This window comes from Arvicola amphibius, chromosome 11 (genome assembly GCF_903992535.2).
Source record: "Arvicola amphibius chromosome 11, mArvAmp1.2, whole genome shotgun sequence".
Classification (NCBI taxonomy): domain Eukaryota; kingdom Metazoa; phylum Chordata; class Mammalia; order Rodentia; family Cricetidae; genus Arvicola; species Arvicola amphibius.
In genome coordinates, this window is record NC_052057.2 from 24143937 (window position 1) to 24161350 (window position 17414).

Genomic DNA, 17414 nt, shown 5'->3' on the forward strand with positions numbered 1-17414 from the left:
TCATTGGCTGTACAGAGTCTAGAGCTGCTACCTGTGCTTAAGACACACTGCCTCTGAGCATTTTCCTAAGGTAGGTGTGCCTTCCATTTGGCATGTCAGGATTTTCAGATAGATATTCAGTGAGTTATGAATGCTTATATACGACCTCTTAAGTGTTTTCCTAAGAATTATTCTAGAAAGCATTTTTATGAACAAAATTAACATAAATTATGTCCCTTATGTGAGATAATTTGGTGGAGAGCAATAATTTCATCTTACTATCAACTCCAAGGCTGTAGTGATTTTTTGAAAACTTACAGATCTAAGCTTTCCTTTTGGCCTAAATGAGGGCCTAGTGCATGCGTATCAGGCAAGTCAGAACTGATGCTGGGATGTACTTGAGGTGGTATTTATAGAAAAGAGTTAACATGTAAATACTATCAGGTCACTGTCCTTCTTTCTTAGCTGCTATTTAGGCTGCTCGTAAGTTTCAGGACTGAGGGCTAGTCTTCTTTCTCCCTGCTGGTTCTTAGCTTTAGTGACCGCTCAGCTCTGAAGTGAACCCAAGCAGATCTGAGATGTTGAGTCATGAAATCTGTCATGTTTCCTAACGATCTCGGTCCAGTACCACAGGGATCTCAAGCGAAGAGCTAAGCTGAGAAAATGTGATTTCTCCGCAAACCACAGTAGGATACAGAAAAGGGAAATTAAAATGCAAATTCTAAGCATGGCCACAGTAACAGGAAGGAAAAAAGAAAACACAGTTGTAATATTAATAAATAAGGTTTCTACTCTGATTTGTGGCAGTTCTAAAATGATTATCTATCTCTGGCAACATGGAGGTTGAAATTTTTCTATTGTTTAATATCCAAATTTCCTAACTACCACATGTTCAAAGAAAAATAAGTAGATAAAGTTTTTAAAATATTATGTATATATGTGTATGTGCATATATTGCATATATATATATATATATATTTCTTTAGAGAGACACATACTGATCTGTGGAGGACTTCTAAGAAAACTGGGGGCTGGGGCTGCAGCTCAGTCAGAGGTAGAGCATCTGCTTCCCCCTAAAAAGCCTGGGGTTCAGATGTCAGCACAGGAGAAAAATAGGTTATGTGTGGCTAATGAGGCCTGAGTCCTTTGTGGGACATGGAGTCATCAACACCTGTCATCCTGTATGTAACCTAACATTGCCTTTCCCTGGCTGCATTTTGGAGCAAGCCCACCATAGTTTGGCAAAATATCTTTGGTTTTGAGGATTAGGTCTCAGAGCAACCACGGTCAGAGCCCATGTGTCATTTCCCTGTGCTCCAAACATTCGTGAATATTCTTTCCAAGCAACAGAATTCCATGGCAGAAACACGTTTGGTATGATATTTTCTATAGTAACACATTTACCCAGGACCCACGGTAATATCATCCACTCCACGATGGTTGGTGGTGGACCTTGTCTGTTCAAGTCTGACCTGTCGATGTGCTGAGAGGCCAGCAGCAGCAGGAACAAAAAGGTCAAATAGGAGGCAGTGTGGCAGATAAACTTGATAAATGGCTTTCTGATGAACAGTCCAAGTGGGCTTTTAGGGGCTATCAGGTAGCACACGGAGAAGACGGGGAAAAGCAGTCCTATTATGAAACACGTCACCATCTTCACGGCCCAGTGTCTTCTCCTCCAGCCGGGGAACTCGTCGTACCAGCGGGAGGCGAGCAGCTGCTGGCAGTTGGGCTGGGCAACGAACTAGGAGGAAAAGGACAAAGAAAACTCAGTCCCTGTTAGAGGTCATGACCACAGTGCATCAGGAAGAACGCAGACTCGACTTTATCCTTAGTTTCAGGAAAAGATAATGACAACCTTTAATATATTCCTTAGTTCATACTTAAATGAAATTCATATAAATCAGATATTCTATGGTAAAAGCAATATTAGAATTCAAAGACACAAGCTGCAGCTCACTTGATAGTAAAGTAAAACAGCCCGGCACTGAGTCCTGCTGAGAAAGGCCATCACTCAGGGCACAGTGCTGAGGGGGAACGTAAGTGGAGCCAAAACCGGGTACCAGCACTTGGAGTGAAGACAGAGGGAAGGCATAAGGATATACACAGTGTCCTAGTTTTATCCTCGCTGCTGTGATGAGACACTGACCACAGAAGCAGTCTGGGGAGGAGGTGATTTATTTAGCTTACAGGTTAGAGTCCATTACGCAGGGAAGCCAAGGCAGAAACCTGGAGGCGGTAACTCAAGGAGAGACCATTGTGGAACGCTATTTATTGGCTTGCTCATCTGTCTTTCTTACAGTGTCCACGGACCCCTGCCCAGAGACGGTTTGCATAGCAGGCTGGGTCCACCTACATCCGATGTGGGATGTCCTTCTGTATATGTGTTGCTTTTATTTGTTACTGAATAAGGCTGTCTCAGCCAATGGCTTAGCAGAGTACAGCCAAGCAGGAAATCTAAACAGAGATATATAGAGAGAGTATGTGGATTCAAGGGGATGCCATGTAGCTGCCAAAGAAGTTTCGCTGGAACATTAATGGTAGGCCACAGCCTCGTGGTGATACACAGATCAATAGTAATGGGTTAATTTAAGATGTAAGAGTTAGCTAGAAATATGCCTAAGCTATTGGCCAAACAGTGTTGTAAATAATATAGCTTCTGTGTGATTACTTGAGGCTGGGTGGCTGGGAAATGAATGAGCAGTCTCTTACTACACACGCTAATTAGCAATTTAGAAAATGCCCCCATAGACATTCCCACAGACTAACCTGATGGAGGTAACTCTTCATTTGACATTCCCTCTTCCCTGGTTTGTGTCAAGTTCACACACACACACACACAAAACCTAAAAAACAATAACAAAAAACCAAAACAAAACAAAAACAACTATCCAACAGACAAAGGATACACAGCATAAAAAATATGGCCAGATAGTTAAGAAGACTCGCAGGGCAGGATGCAACGTTTTGTTGCTGTTGTTTGAATCAGGGTCTCTCCAGCAGCTCCGGCCACCCTGGAATACCTGGCTGCCAGAGGAAATCCTGAGCAGCTTCCATTCTGGGGACTCGGGACCAAAAGTGTCCCTGGCTGGAAAATTTCAGTGACTTGCATCTTGTTCTGCTTGGGCTGTTGCTCTGCCCCTTCCCACTGGGTGGGAAGGAGACTTTTTATGTGTGTGTGTGTGTGGGGGGGTGGTAATCAGTCATACTTCCTAAGTCATTAGGTGGGTATCCTAGCACCCTCAGGAGAAAGGGGACCTAAGGTGACAGGTCTTTCCTGTTCAGTGTCCTTGGGAGGAAAGTTTGACCCTGACCTCTTAACCTTGGACCTAAAGGTTCTGAGAGGATGAGCTGGGAGGCCACTGGCTCGGGGTGCATGGGACAGCACTCAGGCACCCTGCACCTAGACACGAAGGATATGAAATTCATTTGTTAACATCACAACGTCTTGGTTATTTATCAATTACGCATGCTTTTCATTTTACTTCTTCATTTAATATTTTCCGTCATAAACATGTATGGATTTTGCTATCATAAAAGATAAATTTACATTTAATTGGGTTGAGTTAATAGGCAAGTAAGTATAAAATATTACAAAACAGACAATGAAAGTCATCATAGCTGAATTTAGTAGAATCAATGAACCACATTAACATATACACCAATTATCACGTACAAGCTATTTCACAAACACTTTACCCCAGTAACATGCTCAGATGCAGCGCAGCTCCTGCATTCTGCTTTCAAATTAGGAGGCAGGAAAGCTATACGAAGTATCTATAATTAGACAATGCTTCAGACCAAGAGAGAGTGTTTAAACACACTGTCCAGATTTTCTACCACACGTTTCTTCACTGCGGCTGACACCTCAGCATCACGTGAATGGGGAGGAAGTTACATCTTCCGGGTGCAGTGGTCAGGGACGCCTTTCTGAGAGAAGAAAGCTGTCCACGGCGAGACATGGCAGGGGGGGTAACAGCTACACTGGTGTGTAAAGTGTAGCATGTGTTTGAGAAATGGCTGTGTAGTTCTGAGGCAGACATTAGCTTCCTTGAGAAGGACTCCGTAGGCTTCACAACTAGTTTGCATATACAGAAAGCTAGACCCCTGTCCCTTCGGAGTTCTTTCAACCCTTCCCCACAGTCTTCGGGTTTCTTATTCAGCTCTTTGCCGTAGGGATCTCCTGTAGGTGAGACTTAGCCCCACCTCTTTATTGATGGTGTGTAAGCAAACAATCCCTGGGTAACCAGAAATGATGCTTCCTTAAGAACAAAAAAGAACATTAGGCCAAGCTCTGGGAATCCTGCTGAAGAGAGGGAGGAAGGATTGTAGGAGCCAGATGGGTCAAGGACATCACAAGAAAACCCACAGAATCAGTTAACTTGGGCTCATAGGGGCTCAGAGAGACTGAACTGACAATGAGCGAGCCTGCACGGGACTGACCTGAGCCCTCTGCATACATGTGACAGTTGTGTAGGTTGGTCTTCTTGTGGGACTCCTAACACTGAGAGCAGGGGTTGTGTCTAACTCTTTTGCCTGATTTTGGGGCTCTACTCATACTGGATCACCTTGTCCAACCTTAACACAAGGGGAGATGCTTAGTCTGACTGCAACTTGATCCACCATGTCTTGTCAATTACCGAAACAGGAGTGGAGCAGATTGTGGGGGTGCACAGAGGAGAGGTTGGGGAGGGGGAGCTGGGGTAGAGGAGGGAAGGAAACAATGTTCCAGATGTAAAATAGATTTAATTTAAAAAGAAGAGCAATTCAGCATCAGGTGTTCAGTCACGCTGATTAGATGAATGATAGTTGGTCTTCTCGTCCAGCACACTTACTAATCAAAACATACAGTGGGCGGAGCGACATAAAACAAATCCGATTTTTATGATTATGGGCTGAGTAAATACAGATAAAAAGAGACTTTGCCTCCAGGCCGGGGTGAGGAGGGTGTTCTGTTTGCGTGGGGAGTAATTTAAGTGACTTTAAGGTGCTGTAGAAAGCAACGCTAAAATTTACATCAAGGAGACTTCCTTCCTTCCTTCCTTCCTTCCTTCCTTCCTTCCTTCCTTCCTTCCTTCCTTTCTTCTCTTTTTTTAAATCGTTTTTTGTTGTTGGTTTTGCTGACCAAGGCCAGGCTTTCAAAGCTTAAACAGATTTCTGTTGTGTTGGTTGCATCTGAGTTCTCACCAAGCGCATGACGAGCTCTTAAGAGGCTCTGTTCCTTCTCGACCCCCACTTGCCCCCCATGATCCTTCCCACGTAAACAAACAGTGTAAGGTTTATTCCATGTCCCATGACAAAACACTCTCGAAGAATTAGAATTTGGCCCAGGCTAAGAGATTCTTTTTGCTTAAATTGTTAAAAAAAGATTTGTTTGTTTTATGTATACGTGTTTTGTTTGCATGTGTGTATGTGCACCCTGTGTGTATTTGGTGACCACAGAGGCCAGAAGAGGTTAACGGATCCCCTAAGAAATGGAGTTACTGATGGCCTTGAAACCACAATGTGAATTCTGGGTCCTCTAGAAGCACAAAAAGTTCTCTTAACTACTGAGCTCTCTCTCTCTCTCCAGCCTGTTTAAAAAAATCTTAACAGGGCACAACTGAACCCAGTGAAGATAAAAAAACCATGGCTTTAAATGGCTATGATCTCCTCATCAGTCTTCACACATGAATAGACCAGTGGAGAGTGTATACAATAACACGTTTCCACACTCAAGAAAAGGGAACGAAAGGCATTGAGATGGGTCAACACAGTCTAAATGAAGTAAAGGACTCACAACTCTCCCGCTTCTGATCCAAGTTTCATGAGAGAACAGGGGACACCATCTTTATCTTGGCTTTTTCAGACCACCATCAGTTGGCTACCTTCCCTTCATTTGATGGCAAGATTATCTGCCATGGCGGAAGAGAATGAATGTCCCACCTTCCCCTTTGCTACCCAGTAGGTATCAGGGATAATCCACTGATACCCTGAGGATCCCCTTCCAACAGAAACAAGCTAGGGGCCAAGTCTTAAACACATGGGCCCTTAGTAAAGCTATAATGTTCACTTGAGATTTATTTTTTATTTTATGTGTATGCCTACATGCATGTAAGTGCACACCACTTATGTGTACCTGATATGTGCAGAAGCCAGAAGAATCTATTGGGTCCCCTAGAACTGGGGTTTCAGACAATTGTGAGCTGCCATGTGGGTGCTGGGACTAAGTAAGACATAACCTATTCCAAGCACTGGAAGTTTTACTTGGTGGCGTAAGATATCTAGCTGGGACACTGTCTCCCCTATCTTGTTGGTGACTCCATTATACATTTTTTGCATAGGTATATAAGTTAGGAAGCTTCTATAGTTGTAGGTTTCCACGTGGCTCTTCCAAAGATCTGTAATGTTGTTGCCCCTCCCCACATTCCCTCCTCTACTCCCCCTCATCCTATTTGGTCTTCCTGTTCCACTTTTCCCTTCATCTCTCTATAACACTCAATTCTAATTGTCTTCCTGGACGATCCTCTAGTCCCCTCTGCTCCTTCACTAAGTGCCTAATCTTTGTGGATGTTTGGATTGTAGCATACCTATCAAAAGCTGAAAGTTAACATCCATATACATATAATGAAAATCATATAATATTTGCCTTTTGTGTTCAGGACTCTACATTGTATTACAGGGAATTTGCTCATCAGTGTTCATTGATGCTCTGTTCATAATAGCCCATAGCTGTTATGGATAGCCTAGATGTCCATAAACTAAAGAATGACTAATTAAAATGTAGTACATTTACATAATGGAATACTATTTAGCTGTCAAGAAAATGAAATTATGAAATTTGCAAGTAAAATGAAAGGAGCTAGAAAAAAAACTCATCTGGAGTAGGGTAACTGAGAACCCAAGAGACACGGATTACAGGATTTTTTTGTATTAAAAACTTCTAATTGCTAACGTAGATGACCCCATCCTCTTCTCCACCCCCCACCCTCGTCTTTGGCTTCATCCTTCCTTCTTACCTCCCTTACTTCTTCTCTGGGTCTTTTTCTACCTCTTGTCAATGTGCTCAGCTTTTTCCAGTTCCTTCTGAAGGACTCTTTCAGAGAACTGACATTCTCGTTGACTGAGATGCTGCTCCATCCAGGGAAGCCCCAGTTCCAGACACCTTAACATTGCTCATGGGAAGCTTGAGGCCTGCAGCCTGGGCTCCTGACACAGGGACCACCACCCTCTGCACCCTCCTGGTCCAGGAGAAAGGGGCTTTTCACCACAGGTCCGTGCTTCTGCCTCTAGACAACCCCTATAGGAAGAGGCTTGCCAGCACCCCTCCAGCCACTGCTAGCATTCATAAGGAAACATTATAAGCATTCAGATTTACAATGGTTCCATACGCTTACAAAAGAGGCACTGACAATTTGCATTCAATAACCTTTAAGACATTTCCAAAGCCCGATCCTCGAGTATTTATAGAACTACTGAGACACAGGATTCTAATCACGGAAGACACTGAACATGACTGAATCTAATCTTGTTTTTACAAATAAATTGTGATCCAGTGTGAATGAATTATAAACAACCACACAAACACTAAAATCCCAAAACATAAAGAAAAATGATAAAATTGGAAAGTATATTTTAAAAAGTACTTGAACAATGCCCTACCGCCTAGAAGGGAACGGAAACAGTAAACAGTAACTGCAGATAACGCAAGCTGAGAGGAAGCCAGCAATGAGTGAAGCGCTGTAAACGTTCCGGCCTGATGTGGTTGATTTCATATTTTCAGCTTTGCATTATATATTTTTTTTCTAGCTTAAGAAACTGCACCTAAAATGTACATTAGAGCCACACTCTCAAGAAGAGCAGAATACGGTACATTCTAGAGGCCTCCATCCTGCCCAGGTTTTTGTTTCATTTTGGTTTTTACAAAACTGCGTTTTATAATTCTGATAACAGGGGATCAGGGCTCACTGGACACAGAGCGCTCCCAGGAACCATGGTCTCCATACTTGAAAAAAAAAAAATCTTTCTGTTCTATCGGCCGTTTACTATCCCTTCAAAGCTGCCCGTGACCTTCAACTCTGGCTCTTTTCAGAGGGACTCCCAGTCCATGATGAAGACAGTTCCTCTAGTCTGTCGTCTGCCTGTGCACATTCAGATCTGCTCCCGGCTCAATCTATTCACTTCATTAATCAAAGCCCCGTGTCCCCTGCTGCTTCCTGATGTGATGATAAAAGTCAGCACTCTCTGTCTATCAGACACTGGCTGGGAGTAAAGGAGACCACAGTCTCCTGGAACTAGTCAGTCCATTTCTGGGAACTCGCTGTCCGCCGAAGGTGGGCGGTGCTGTAGATAACCTCAGCCAGCCTTCTGAAACAGGGAGGTCCATGAAGCAGGGGAGATGATATGCAATGGAAATTGATCACCGGAAACAAAAGGCAGCAAGTTAAGCCTGGAACAACAGGCAGGATTTTGACAGATGCAAGCTGGCTGGTGCATATACCTTAGCTTCTGCTTAGAAAAGACCGTACTGAAAATTGTAAGTTGAAATCCACGGGCTAGGCTGTGATTTACTGCGGATTTAGCAGAGACAAAATAGAAATGGATGCTGTCACCATCTCTTAGCATCTATGTGGAAATATTGCTTCAGGAAACTCCTGAGTCCATGTCCTTGCTATTTTCAGGGTGGGCTGAGACTGGTAACATTAGCATTATCTGGGAACAAGTCAGTGATGCAGGGTATTGGACCCAACTTTAGACTCAATGAGCAACCATATGCATTGCATGACTCCTGTGGCTGCTAACTGTAAACACTGGATTAATGTGCTTTATGCCCAATGAAGCTATTTATAGTTCTAGTGTATAGCACTATAGTTCTATAGTGTATAGAAGGCTAGCTAGAATTCATTGCAAATATCCATTCTAGTGATTATAACAATATCAGGTCATGACCACTGAGAGAGAGAGAATTTGATAACCATATTTTAATTAAGATGTTGTAAAAAGAATAATTAGTAGAAAAGGATTTCTATGAGAAAAAGAACATCCATAATAATAATAGTAACTCAAGAATGAGGAAATGTTCATAAAATAACTACTTTTCAAATATCCAGTTTTCAAATTGTTTTCAGTAGCTTTCTTCAAATTAAAACAAAACAAAAAAACGAATGAATCTTTTATCAGATCTGAGAAGACAATGAAAAAAGTCTTAAGACTGATCAGAAAGACTAACTGAGAAACTTGAGAGCCGGTCCTCCACTGTTAGCAAGGAGAACTTTTTTTTTTTTTTTTTTGGTTTTTTCGAGACAGGGTTTCCCTGTAGTTTCTAGAGCCTGTCCTGGAACTAGCTCTTGTAGACCAGGCTGGCCTCGAACTCAGAGATCCGCCTGCCTCTGCCTCCCGAGTGCTGGGATTAAAGGTGTGCGCCACCACCGCCCGGCAGCAAGGAGAACTTTGAAAGCTGTCTAGCTGGCCATCAGGTTGTCTACTCATTGTCCTTCAGCATGCACAATACACTAGCCTTTCAGAACAGGATTCAAGGATGCCCGATCGCTTGGATACCACGTCTGTGTCAGTGAGGGAGAGCCAAACTCTCACTAATCGTGTTAGTCCGACAAGCACAGGATTGCATTTCCTAAAATACTTTGGGTCTATGTTCAAAATTGGTTTAGAAGGTGATCTGCAATGACTAGGAATAGTAACAGGAGGCTGGAAACGCCAAGCAGTCTTACAAAGGAGGGCCATGATGGCTCAACACTGAATACATTAAACTATTGAACTTCATATGGGCATGGTCATTTGTGCCTTCAAGCCCAGCATTCAGGAATCTGAAACAAGAAAACCAAGCGTTTGAGGCTAGCCTGGTCTGCACAGTGAGAAACTGTCTCAACACGCAAACAAAAACTAAAGAAACAAATAAGTCGAACCTAGAAAACAAAGCCAGCTAAGTGGCCAGAAACTATAATCGCTAGATAATGACATCCTTTGAAAAATCACAAAGAGAAATAGTTGGTACAATCTCCACACCTGTTTGCCATCACCCATCCGAGAGCACAAGCAAACGATGGAAATAATTTGTGAAAATGGCAGCTATTTTTGGAATACTACCTAAAGTTTTCTTAAAATGAATAGACATGGGGAGGAGGGAATTTATTGGCTGCTATTGATGGGACCATGCCTGGGTATTCAACTTCATGTGTTGAATAACCTAGGACTGTTACTAGGGGGTAACAGAGTGAGGTGTGGCTCACAGCTGGGTATTCAGGATTGATTCTCAATCACAGTCTCCCAAGAGCAAACCAGAGTTCCCGCACAGAGACAAGGCATATCCAGAAAAGGTATTTTAATCTCCATTAAAGGCAAAGATGGGATAGTGGTTCTATCCAGGGCAAGAATCCAGAGCAGACATGAGCGGATGGGCACTCATGTTCTTAGTAGACAAAGGGTCTAGTCAGTGTTCTGTTCACTGCCCTGCACGATTCCACATAACAGCCTATTTCTTTTAACAACTTTATTATAAAAACGTGGAAATAAAAAAAAATCACACACCACAATTAAGCAGATCGGTATCTATGCACTTCTGTGAACCTCTGTGCAGTTGGAATGGTCCTCCAGAACGGAAGCTGTGTAGCTTCACAGCGGAGTTTGCACTTTCATTGTCTTATATATTTTATTCACTTACCCACCGCCAAGAAAACGAGAAAGGCAGGGCAGGGTTAGAGGTGGAAAACCAATTCACTTTCTGTCCTCTTGCAGAACTCATGCCCCTCTCTTTCGGTCAGTTCTTCCTCATCTCCTACCACTTAGCCTTGCTTGTTCTCTTTCCACGTAACGCACTGTACCCATGAGCACATTCGCTTTCACTTTATACATATATTACTGGCTAGATGCTGCATCTGAGGAAGAATATGCAAGGTTTTTTTCTTCTGGGATTGTGTGACCTCAGTTAATATTACACACTCCAAGTCCATCCATTTTTCTGCAGATTTTTATGATTACATTTTTCTTTAGAGCAGAATAACATTCATATATATATATAAATGTGTGTATATATACAAATACATCACACACATATATGTGTGTATGTGTTTTGTTATCCATTTGTCTGTTGATTGACAACTAGGTTGATTCCAATTCTTTGCTATAGTGAATAAAGCACCAATAAACACAACGGGTGCAAAAATCTCTCTTAGACTATTGAGTTGTCTTGGTAGATGCCCAGAGTGAAATAGCTGGGTCACATGGTATACTTCCTATGCCTAAGAGGATGAAATTGCATAAGCCTTTGGAAAGCAAAGGACCAATTTCGCTCTTTCTAGCCACAATTAAAGTCATTTCCAGTGTAAAAATCCCTTTCTGCCTATCTAAACATTTCAGTAAAGCAGACCTCGTGTATTTGAAATGTATACACATGAGCTCATAAGCAGACTTTTGAGACAGGGTCTCTCTAGGTATCCCTGGCTAGTCTAGAACTTGATACGTAGATCAAGCTGGTCTTGAACTCGCAGATATCTACCTACTTATATGGCCTGAAAGCTGAGATTAAAGGTATGCACCACCACACGGTGCCTAAACAGACACTAACTTTTATCTAGGATCAAACTAAGATCAACTGGAAGACAGCCCCAAGAAACCACTGTCCTTATCAGGTAGACCTGCAGGCATGGCTGTGGGGGGGTTGCCTTGATTGTCTTAGTCTATGTGGGAAGAACATGGCTGGCACTGGCATCTTTTGGCAGGAGCCCATATAAAAAGGACATTGCAGAAGGCAAATTACTCATTTTTACATAGGCTTGGCTTTCACTTTCGCTGGGCGGGGGGTCCATTTACTCTGCTGCTGCCACTGCTGATTCCTTCCTGAGTATTAGGGATAGCCAGGTGGTAGTGCCCCACACCTTTAATCCCAGCACTTGGGGGGCAGAGACAGGCAAATCTCTGAATTCGAGACTGACTTGGTCTACAGAGTGAGTTCCAGGAGAGCTAGGGCTACAAAGAGAAGTGCTGTCTTGAAAAAAAAAATACAAAAAAAAGAAGAAAGAAAGGAAGGGGGTAAGAAAGGAAGGAGGGAAGGAAGGAGGAAGGAAGAGAGAAAGAAAGAAAGAAAGACAAGAAGGAAGAAAGAAAGGAAAGAAGAAAGAGAAACTTTCTTCTAACACAAACTGAAGTCCAGGAATCTTCTAAGGTCTTGGCACCAGATTGGGACTAGCAAGCTACCCTGTCTCCTGAATTGAGCAACTACTGGGTTCTTGGATTCTTCAGTGTGAGACAACCATTTTTGGATGACTCTAGTTGGGTAAGGCAATCTAATAAATCTAACTTTTAATATACATTCGTGCTGCCTGTTCTGTTCATCTAGAGGACCCAGACTAACACATTCTGTGATGTTTCTCCCTTCACTGAATTCCTGGCTGTTGACAATGCATAGCTTCGAAAACTACCTTGGCTATCCTGGGAAAAACAATAACTGCAATCCTTTATTACACTGCTAAGTTATCTGCTGACTGAAGCTGGAATCAAATTCTCTAGTTTGCAACACAGACAAAATAATGTGTTTTGGAGACAGCAGGGTTCACAGAGTTACTGGCACCTAGAGCGTTCTGTCTGTTCTCACTAGAACAGCCACAAAGGGGACATATGGACAAAACTGTACATAATGATTAGGGTGGCCACTCTACATCCCTTGCAGGAGGCAGAGAATGAGGGACAATGTGTTTTTAGAGGAGATGGTGCTTTGTCTTCACCGTTCAGTCTCTCTCCTGACTGTCACCAATGCCAGCAGCCTCAGCATCTGCATTAAACCTCAGTCCTTGCCAGTGCATCTCTCCAGCCTCCTGTGGTAGCAATTGCTGGAGAAGCAGAGACAGGCAGACTCCTGAGGTTTGCTGGCCAGTTAGTCTCTCACCTAAGTAGCAGACACTAGACCAATGAGACAATCTCATCTCAAACAAAACAAAACAAAACAAAACAGAAAACAGATTCTCACTAGGATTGTTGACTACAGGCTTAACACATTTTTGATTCTTTTTTTGTTTCTTTATAATGATCCAAATCATGCTCCTAAAAACAATCAATACACCATTTCCTCTCACTTAATCTTTTCAGGACTTCTGCTTGAAATGAACACAAACTCCGCTTGTTCAAGCCCTGGCTGGCACAACTTTCATCAGGGCATCCCAAGGCAATAATCGTCTGCAGTGCAAAGACATCGCTGAGACTGTGGCACTAGTTCCTGGCAGCTTAGACCATCAGGTCCTGCAGCTGAGGATTGGAGGTAGGGATAAGAACTTCACCGATAACTGACCTGGCTTACTAGCAAATTTGTTATTATAAAAATTTACATACATTGTATCATTTTCAGCTGTATGTGATATTGTTACAATGAACTTTCTTGTATTGTTTTTGAGAATGTTGTCTTATAAAGGTCCATACACTGGGCAGCTGAAAATGACTCACAATTCTTTCTCCTGGTTCTGGAGGCTCACAGCCTAATATCTAGGTGCTGATGAGAGCAACCTTCCCCTTGCCTCTTCCCACTGTCTGCTACATGTCTGTCAGTTCTTGGCATTCCTTGGCATGCAGGGACCTCATTCCAGCCTCTGCCTGTGTCATCACAACACAGTGATGCCTGGGTACCTCACTTTGCACCAACTACCATCTCATATAAGGAAAGCAATCGTAGCCACACAGGAGCATGGAGCCCGATGACCTCATCTTCCGATGTCTCATGTAGACCAATCCTATATCCAAATTAGGATGTGTTCTTTAGCACTAGGGCTAAGTTGCTAAAATACCAACTGAAACATTCATAATCATACATTTTCTGATAGTTGCCTAATATGTAGCTTTGACATGATAGGTTACATTGCAGCTACCAGTTCATATGCTCCCAAAAATATCAACTCCATGAATCATTTTAAAACTCCAATAACTCTATAAAACACTGTTAACTAGCTGTCACTACTAACTTAAATCCATATTCTTTTAAAACAAGGTATATATATATATATATATATATATATATATATATATATATATGAGTGTTAAATCTGCATGTACACATGTGCCCATGGAGGCCAGAAGAGGGTGTCATATTCCCTGGAACTGGAGTTACAGATGGATATGAGCCACCACGTGCATGCTTGGAACATATAATGTATACACACACACACACACACACACACACACACACACACTGTAAGAGCAGTCAGTGCTCTTAACCACTGACCAATCATTCCAGCCTCTAAAATCTCATCTTTTAATACACCGAATGAATCCACAGGGGCAAACTGTCACTCCCAATCTTTCTCTTCTTTTTGATGTTGAATCCCCTCCCCTTTCCTGTCTTTGTTGCTTTCTGTTTTATTATTCGGAGATAATCTATAATAATAAATGTTCAGGCTAACCCAGTCATAAATTTAAAGCTACCCCATGTCATTCCGCAGCTGTGGTTCAATCTTTCTAAGGGTTTTCAGGAGATTTACCTAATTCTAACTGGTATAAAATGCTACATTGTTTACACAGGTGAAATATTTACCAATCAATTCTTTATCATGTGAGTTAGGCTACCATGCAATGGAATTGGGAAAAAAAATCCATTTTGGTCGTTTGAAATGAGGGGTGTGGAACATTAACCTGGTCCAGAACTGTGCCTTTAACTGAAGACTCTCAGGGACACACATGAAGGCTGGGTTTTGGGTTTTATCTCACAGAAGATGAGGCCGTTTTATGAGAAACTGCCAATTTAAGCAAAGCCTCGACAGCTCCTGCTTTGCCTGGTTGGATGAGGCTTTTAAGTATAAATTACAAGCAAGGCTTTTTTTTTTCTGAAAAATTATTACTTAAAAGTCACAGACACTCAAAATTCAACACAATTCACACTTTAAATTATGTTCCATCATGTTGCTTATATAAGTGTGCAGATTACATTGGTTACCTCTAAACCATCCATGCAGATGAGACAGGAGCTATCAACTCTTTTCCTTCCCCATACAACATCAAGCAGCGTCTCTGTGAAGCTAAACTTCCCCTCCGCTGGGTATCATTCAAGCCAAATACAATAGCGAGAAAGCAGACAACACCCAAAGTGGGTGCAAAGTTTGCTCGGGCATCACCAGAAGGCACAAAGAAAAAGATGGCTAAGCCATGAGATGTAGAGTCCGTGCTACTATGTGTACTATGGTCCTATGGCGCCTGGACTACATGTACTACGATACTACACCTGTAGCACATAGCCTGCCACTAAGGGAAGGTTCCCTAGCTGGGCAAGGGGCTAGAGATTGAAACACACACACACACACACACACACACACACACACACACACACACCAGGGAACCAGAGAGAGACAGAAAGAGAGAGACAGAGAGAGACAGAGAGACAGAGAGAGACAGAGAGACAGAGAGAGACAGAGAGACAGAGACATGGGTCATCCTTGAATTCCCCAAGAATGCCTCCTTTATTGTGCTCAGGGGCAGCTTATATAGGGCTCTGGCCACGCCCCAGCTCTCATACTCTTTCAGCTGTAGACCCATCAGAACCCACGCCCCTGCCATCAGGGTCTCAGCTCAGAGCAGCTGCTGCAGGCTGCTCAGAGCAGAGGAAAACAAGTTGTTTACAGGAAATTCAGGGTCTGGTGGTCTGCAGTCCCCAACAATGAGACCCCAGCAATACACAAAGCTAAGCCGCATGGAACGGACTGTAGTAGAGAATGACAAATGTCACCCATAGGCTCTGGCATTTGAACACTTGGTTTCCACTTGGTGGTTGTGTCTGGGCAGCTATAGGAGGTGTGACCTTTGCGGGAGGAAGTACACCATTGGGAGCAGGCACTAAAGTTTCAATAGCCTAGTGCCAGTCCCTGTCTCTGTCTCTCTCTCTCGGTCCTCCTTCATCCCTTCTCCCCTCTCTCTGCTTTATGAGATGTGAGCCATGCCGGCTGCCACCTTCAGTTGCCATGCTGGCTGCCGTCATGCTGTTTCCATTATTGTGAACTTGAATCCTCTGAAACCACAAGCCAAAATAAAACTCTTCCAAAAGAGTTTATTATAGCCGGGCGGTGGTGGCGCACGCCTTTAATCCCAGCACTCGGGAGGCAGAGGCAGGTGGATCTCTGTGAGTTCGAGGCCAGCCTGGTCTACAAGAGCTAGTTCCAGGACAGGCTCTAAAAAAGCTTCAGAGAAACCCTGTCTCGAAAAAACCAAAAAAAAAAAAAAAAAAAAGAGTTTATTATAGAAATAAATAGTCTTGATCATGGTGTTTTATCACAGGAACAACAAGGCAAGTGATACACAGATTAGCTATATGTGTGGGAGTATTTGATGGAAACGAACTACAATTTTCATACACTGCCCATCAAATATAAATTGTTAGCAACCTTGGAAAATAGTGAAGAGTCTTAATTTTTAACTAAATATGTATTACTGATAATGAAGTTGTTCTAACCCTCACCAGATAGCCTCAGAAAAATGAAGAGTGTACCCATACGAACGTCTGCATCAAGACATGATTGATTTTTAAGAACTTCACAGTAGGACAGCTGAGCATCCATTAACCCATGAAAGGGCGAACAAAGGTCCACAAATGTCAGATTGCTCTTCAACAAAAAGAAGGAAGTGTTATAATTGACTATCACTGGATCTTAAAATAGTTATACTGGCTGTGTATGCTGGCACAAGTCTTTAATCTCAGCACTTGGAGGGAGGGGGTGGCAGAGACAAGGGGAGTTCTGTGAGTTCAAGGGCAGCTTGCTCTACACGGTGAGTTCTAGGTCAACTACGGCTATATAGCGAGACTCTGTCTCAAAAACCAGTTATGCCGAATGACAGAACGGAGGAGCTAAAACCAACCAGTGCTGTATAACCCCATTCATAAATGCCCTAGAAAACGCAAACTGATTCGGAACAACTAAAACCAGATCTTCAGGTGCTTGAGGGGTGGTGCAATTATTAATAAAGAACAAAAGGAGGCTTGCGAGAAAGGTGGATATATGTTCGCACTGAACCATAACAATGTTCTTGTGATGTTTGCACACATCCAAAAACTTACCAACTGTTCGGCTCAAATATGTGCAGTGGGTCAGTTGCCAGTTTTCCTGTGATACTATGCTATGAAAAACAAGCCTGTCCCTGTCTGCTGGGGCCACGGGAACCTTGAGGGTCACTGCTCTCTTACGTTGTGCTGGTTGGGGTTTTTGTCAACTGGACACAAGCTAGGGTCATCTGGAAAGAGGGGACTGGCCTGTGGGGCATTTTTTGGGTCAACGATTAGTGTGGGATAGCCCACTGGGCAGGTGGTCCCAGGTTCTATAAAATGCAAGCTGAGCAAACCATGTTGAGCAAGTCAGTAAGCTGATTCCTCCATGGCCTCTGCATCAACTCCCACCTTGACTTCTCCTTCCCTGACTCCTCTCAGCTGGAAGCTGAACTAAAAGTTCCTCCCTGGTTTGCTTTTGGTGATGGTGTTTCTC

At 43.0% G+C, this 17414-nt stretch overlaps 1 protein-coding gene across 1 annotated transcript in view; it reads right to left on the reverse strand.

Moving 5' to 3' along the window:
- Positions 1–17414, reverse strand: part of Trpc4 (transient receptor potential cation channel subfamily C member 4) — a 128540-nt gene that overhangs the window by 49731 nt on the left and 61395 nt on the right. Inside the window, 1 exon segment of the mRNA XM_038347968.2 lies at positions 1384–1720. Within this exon segment, the coding sequence (XP_038203896.2) occupies positions 1384–1720 (337 nt within the window).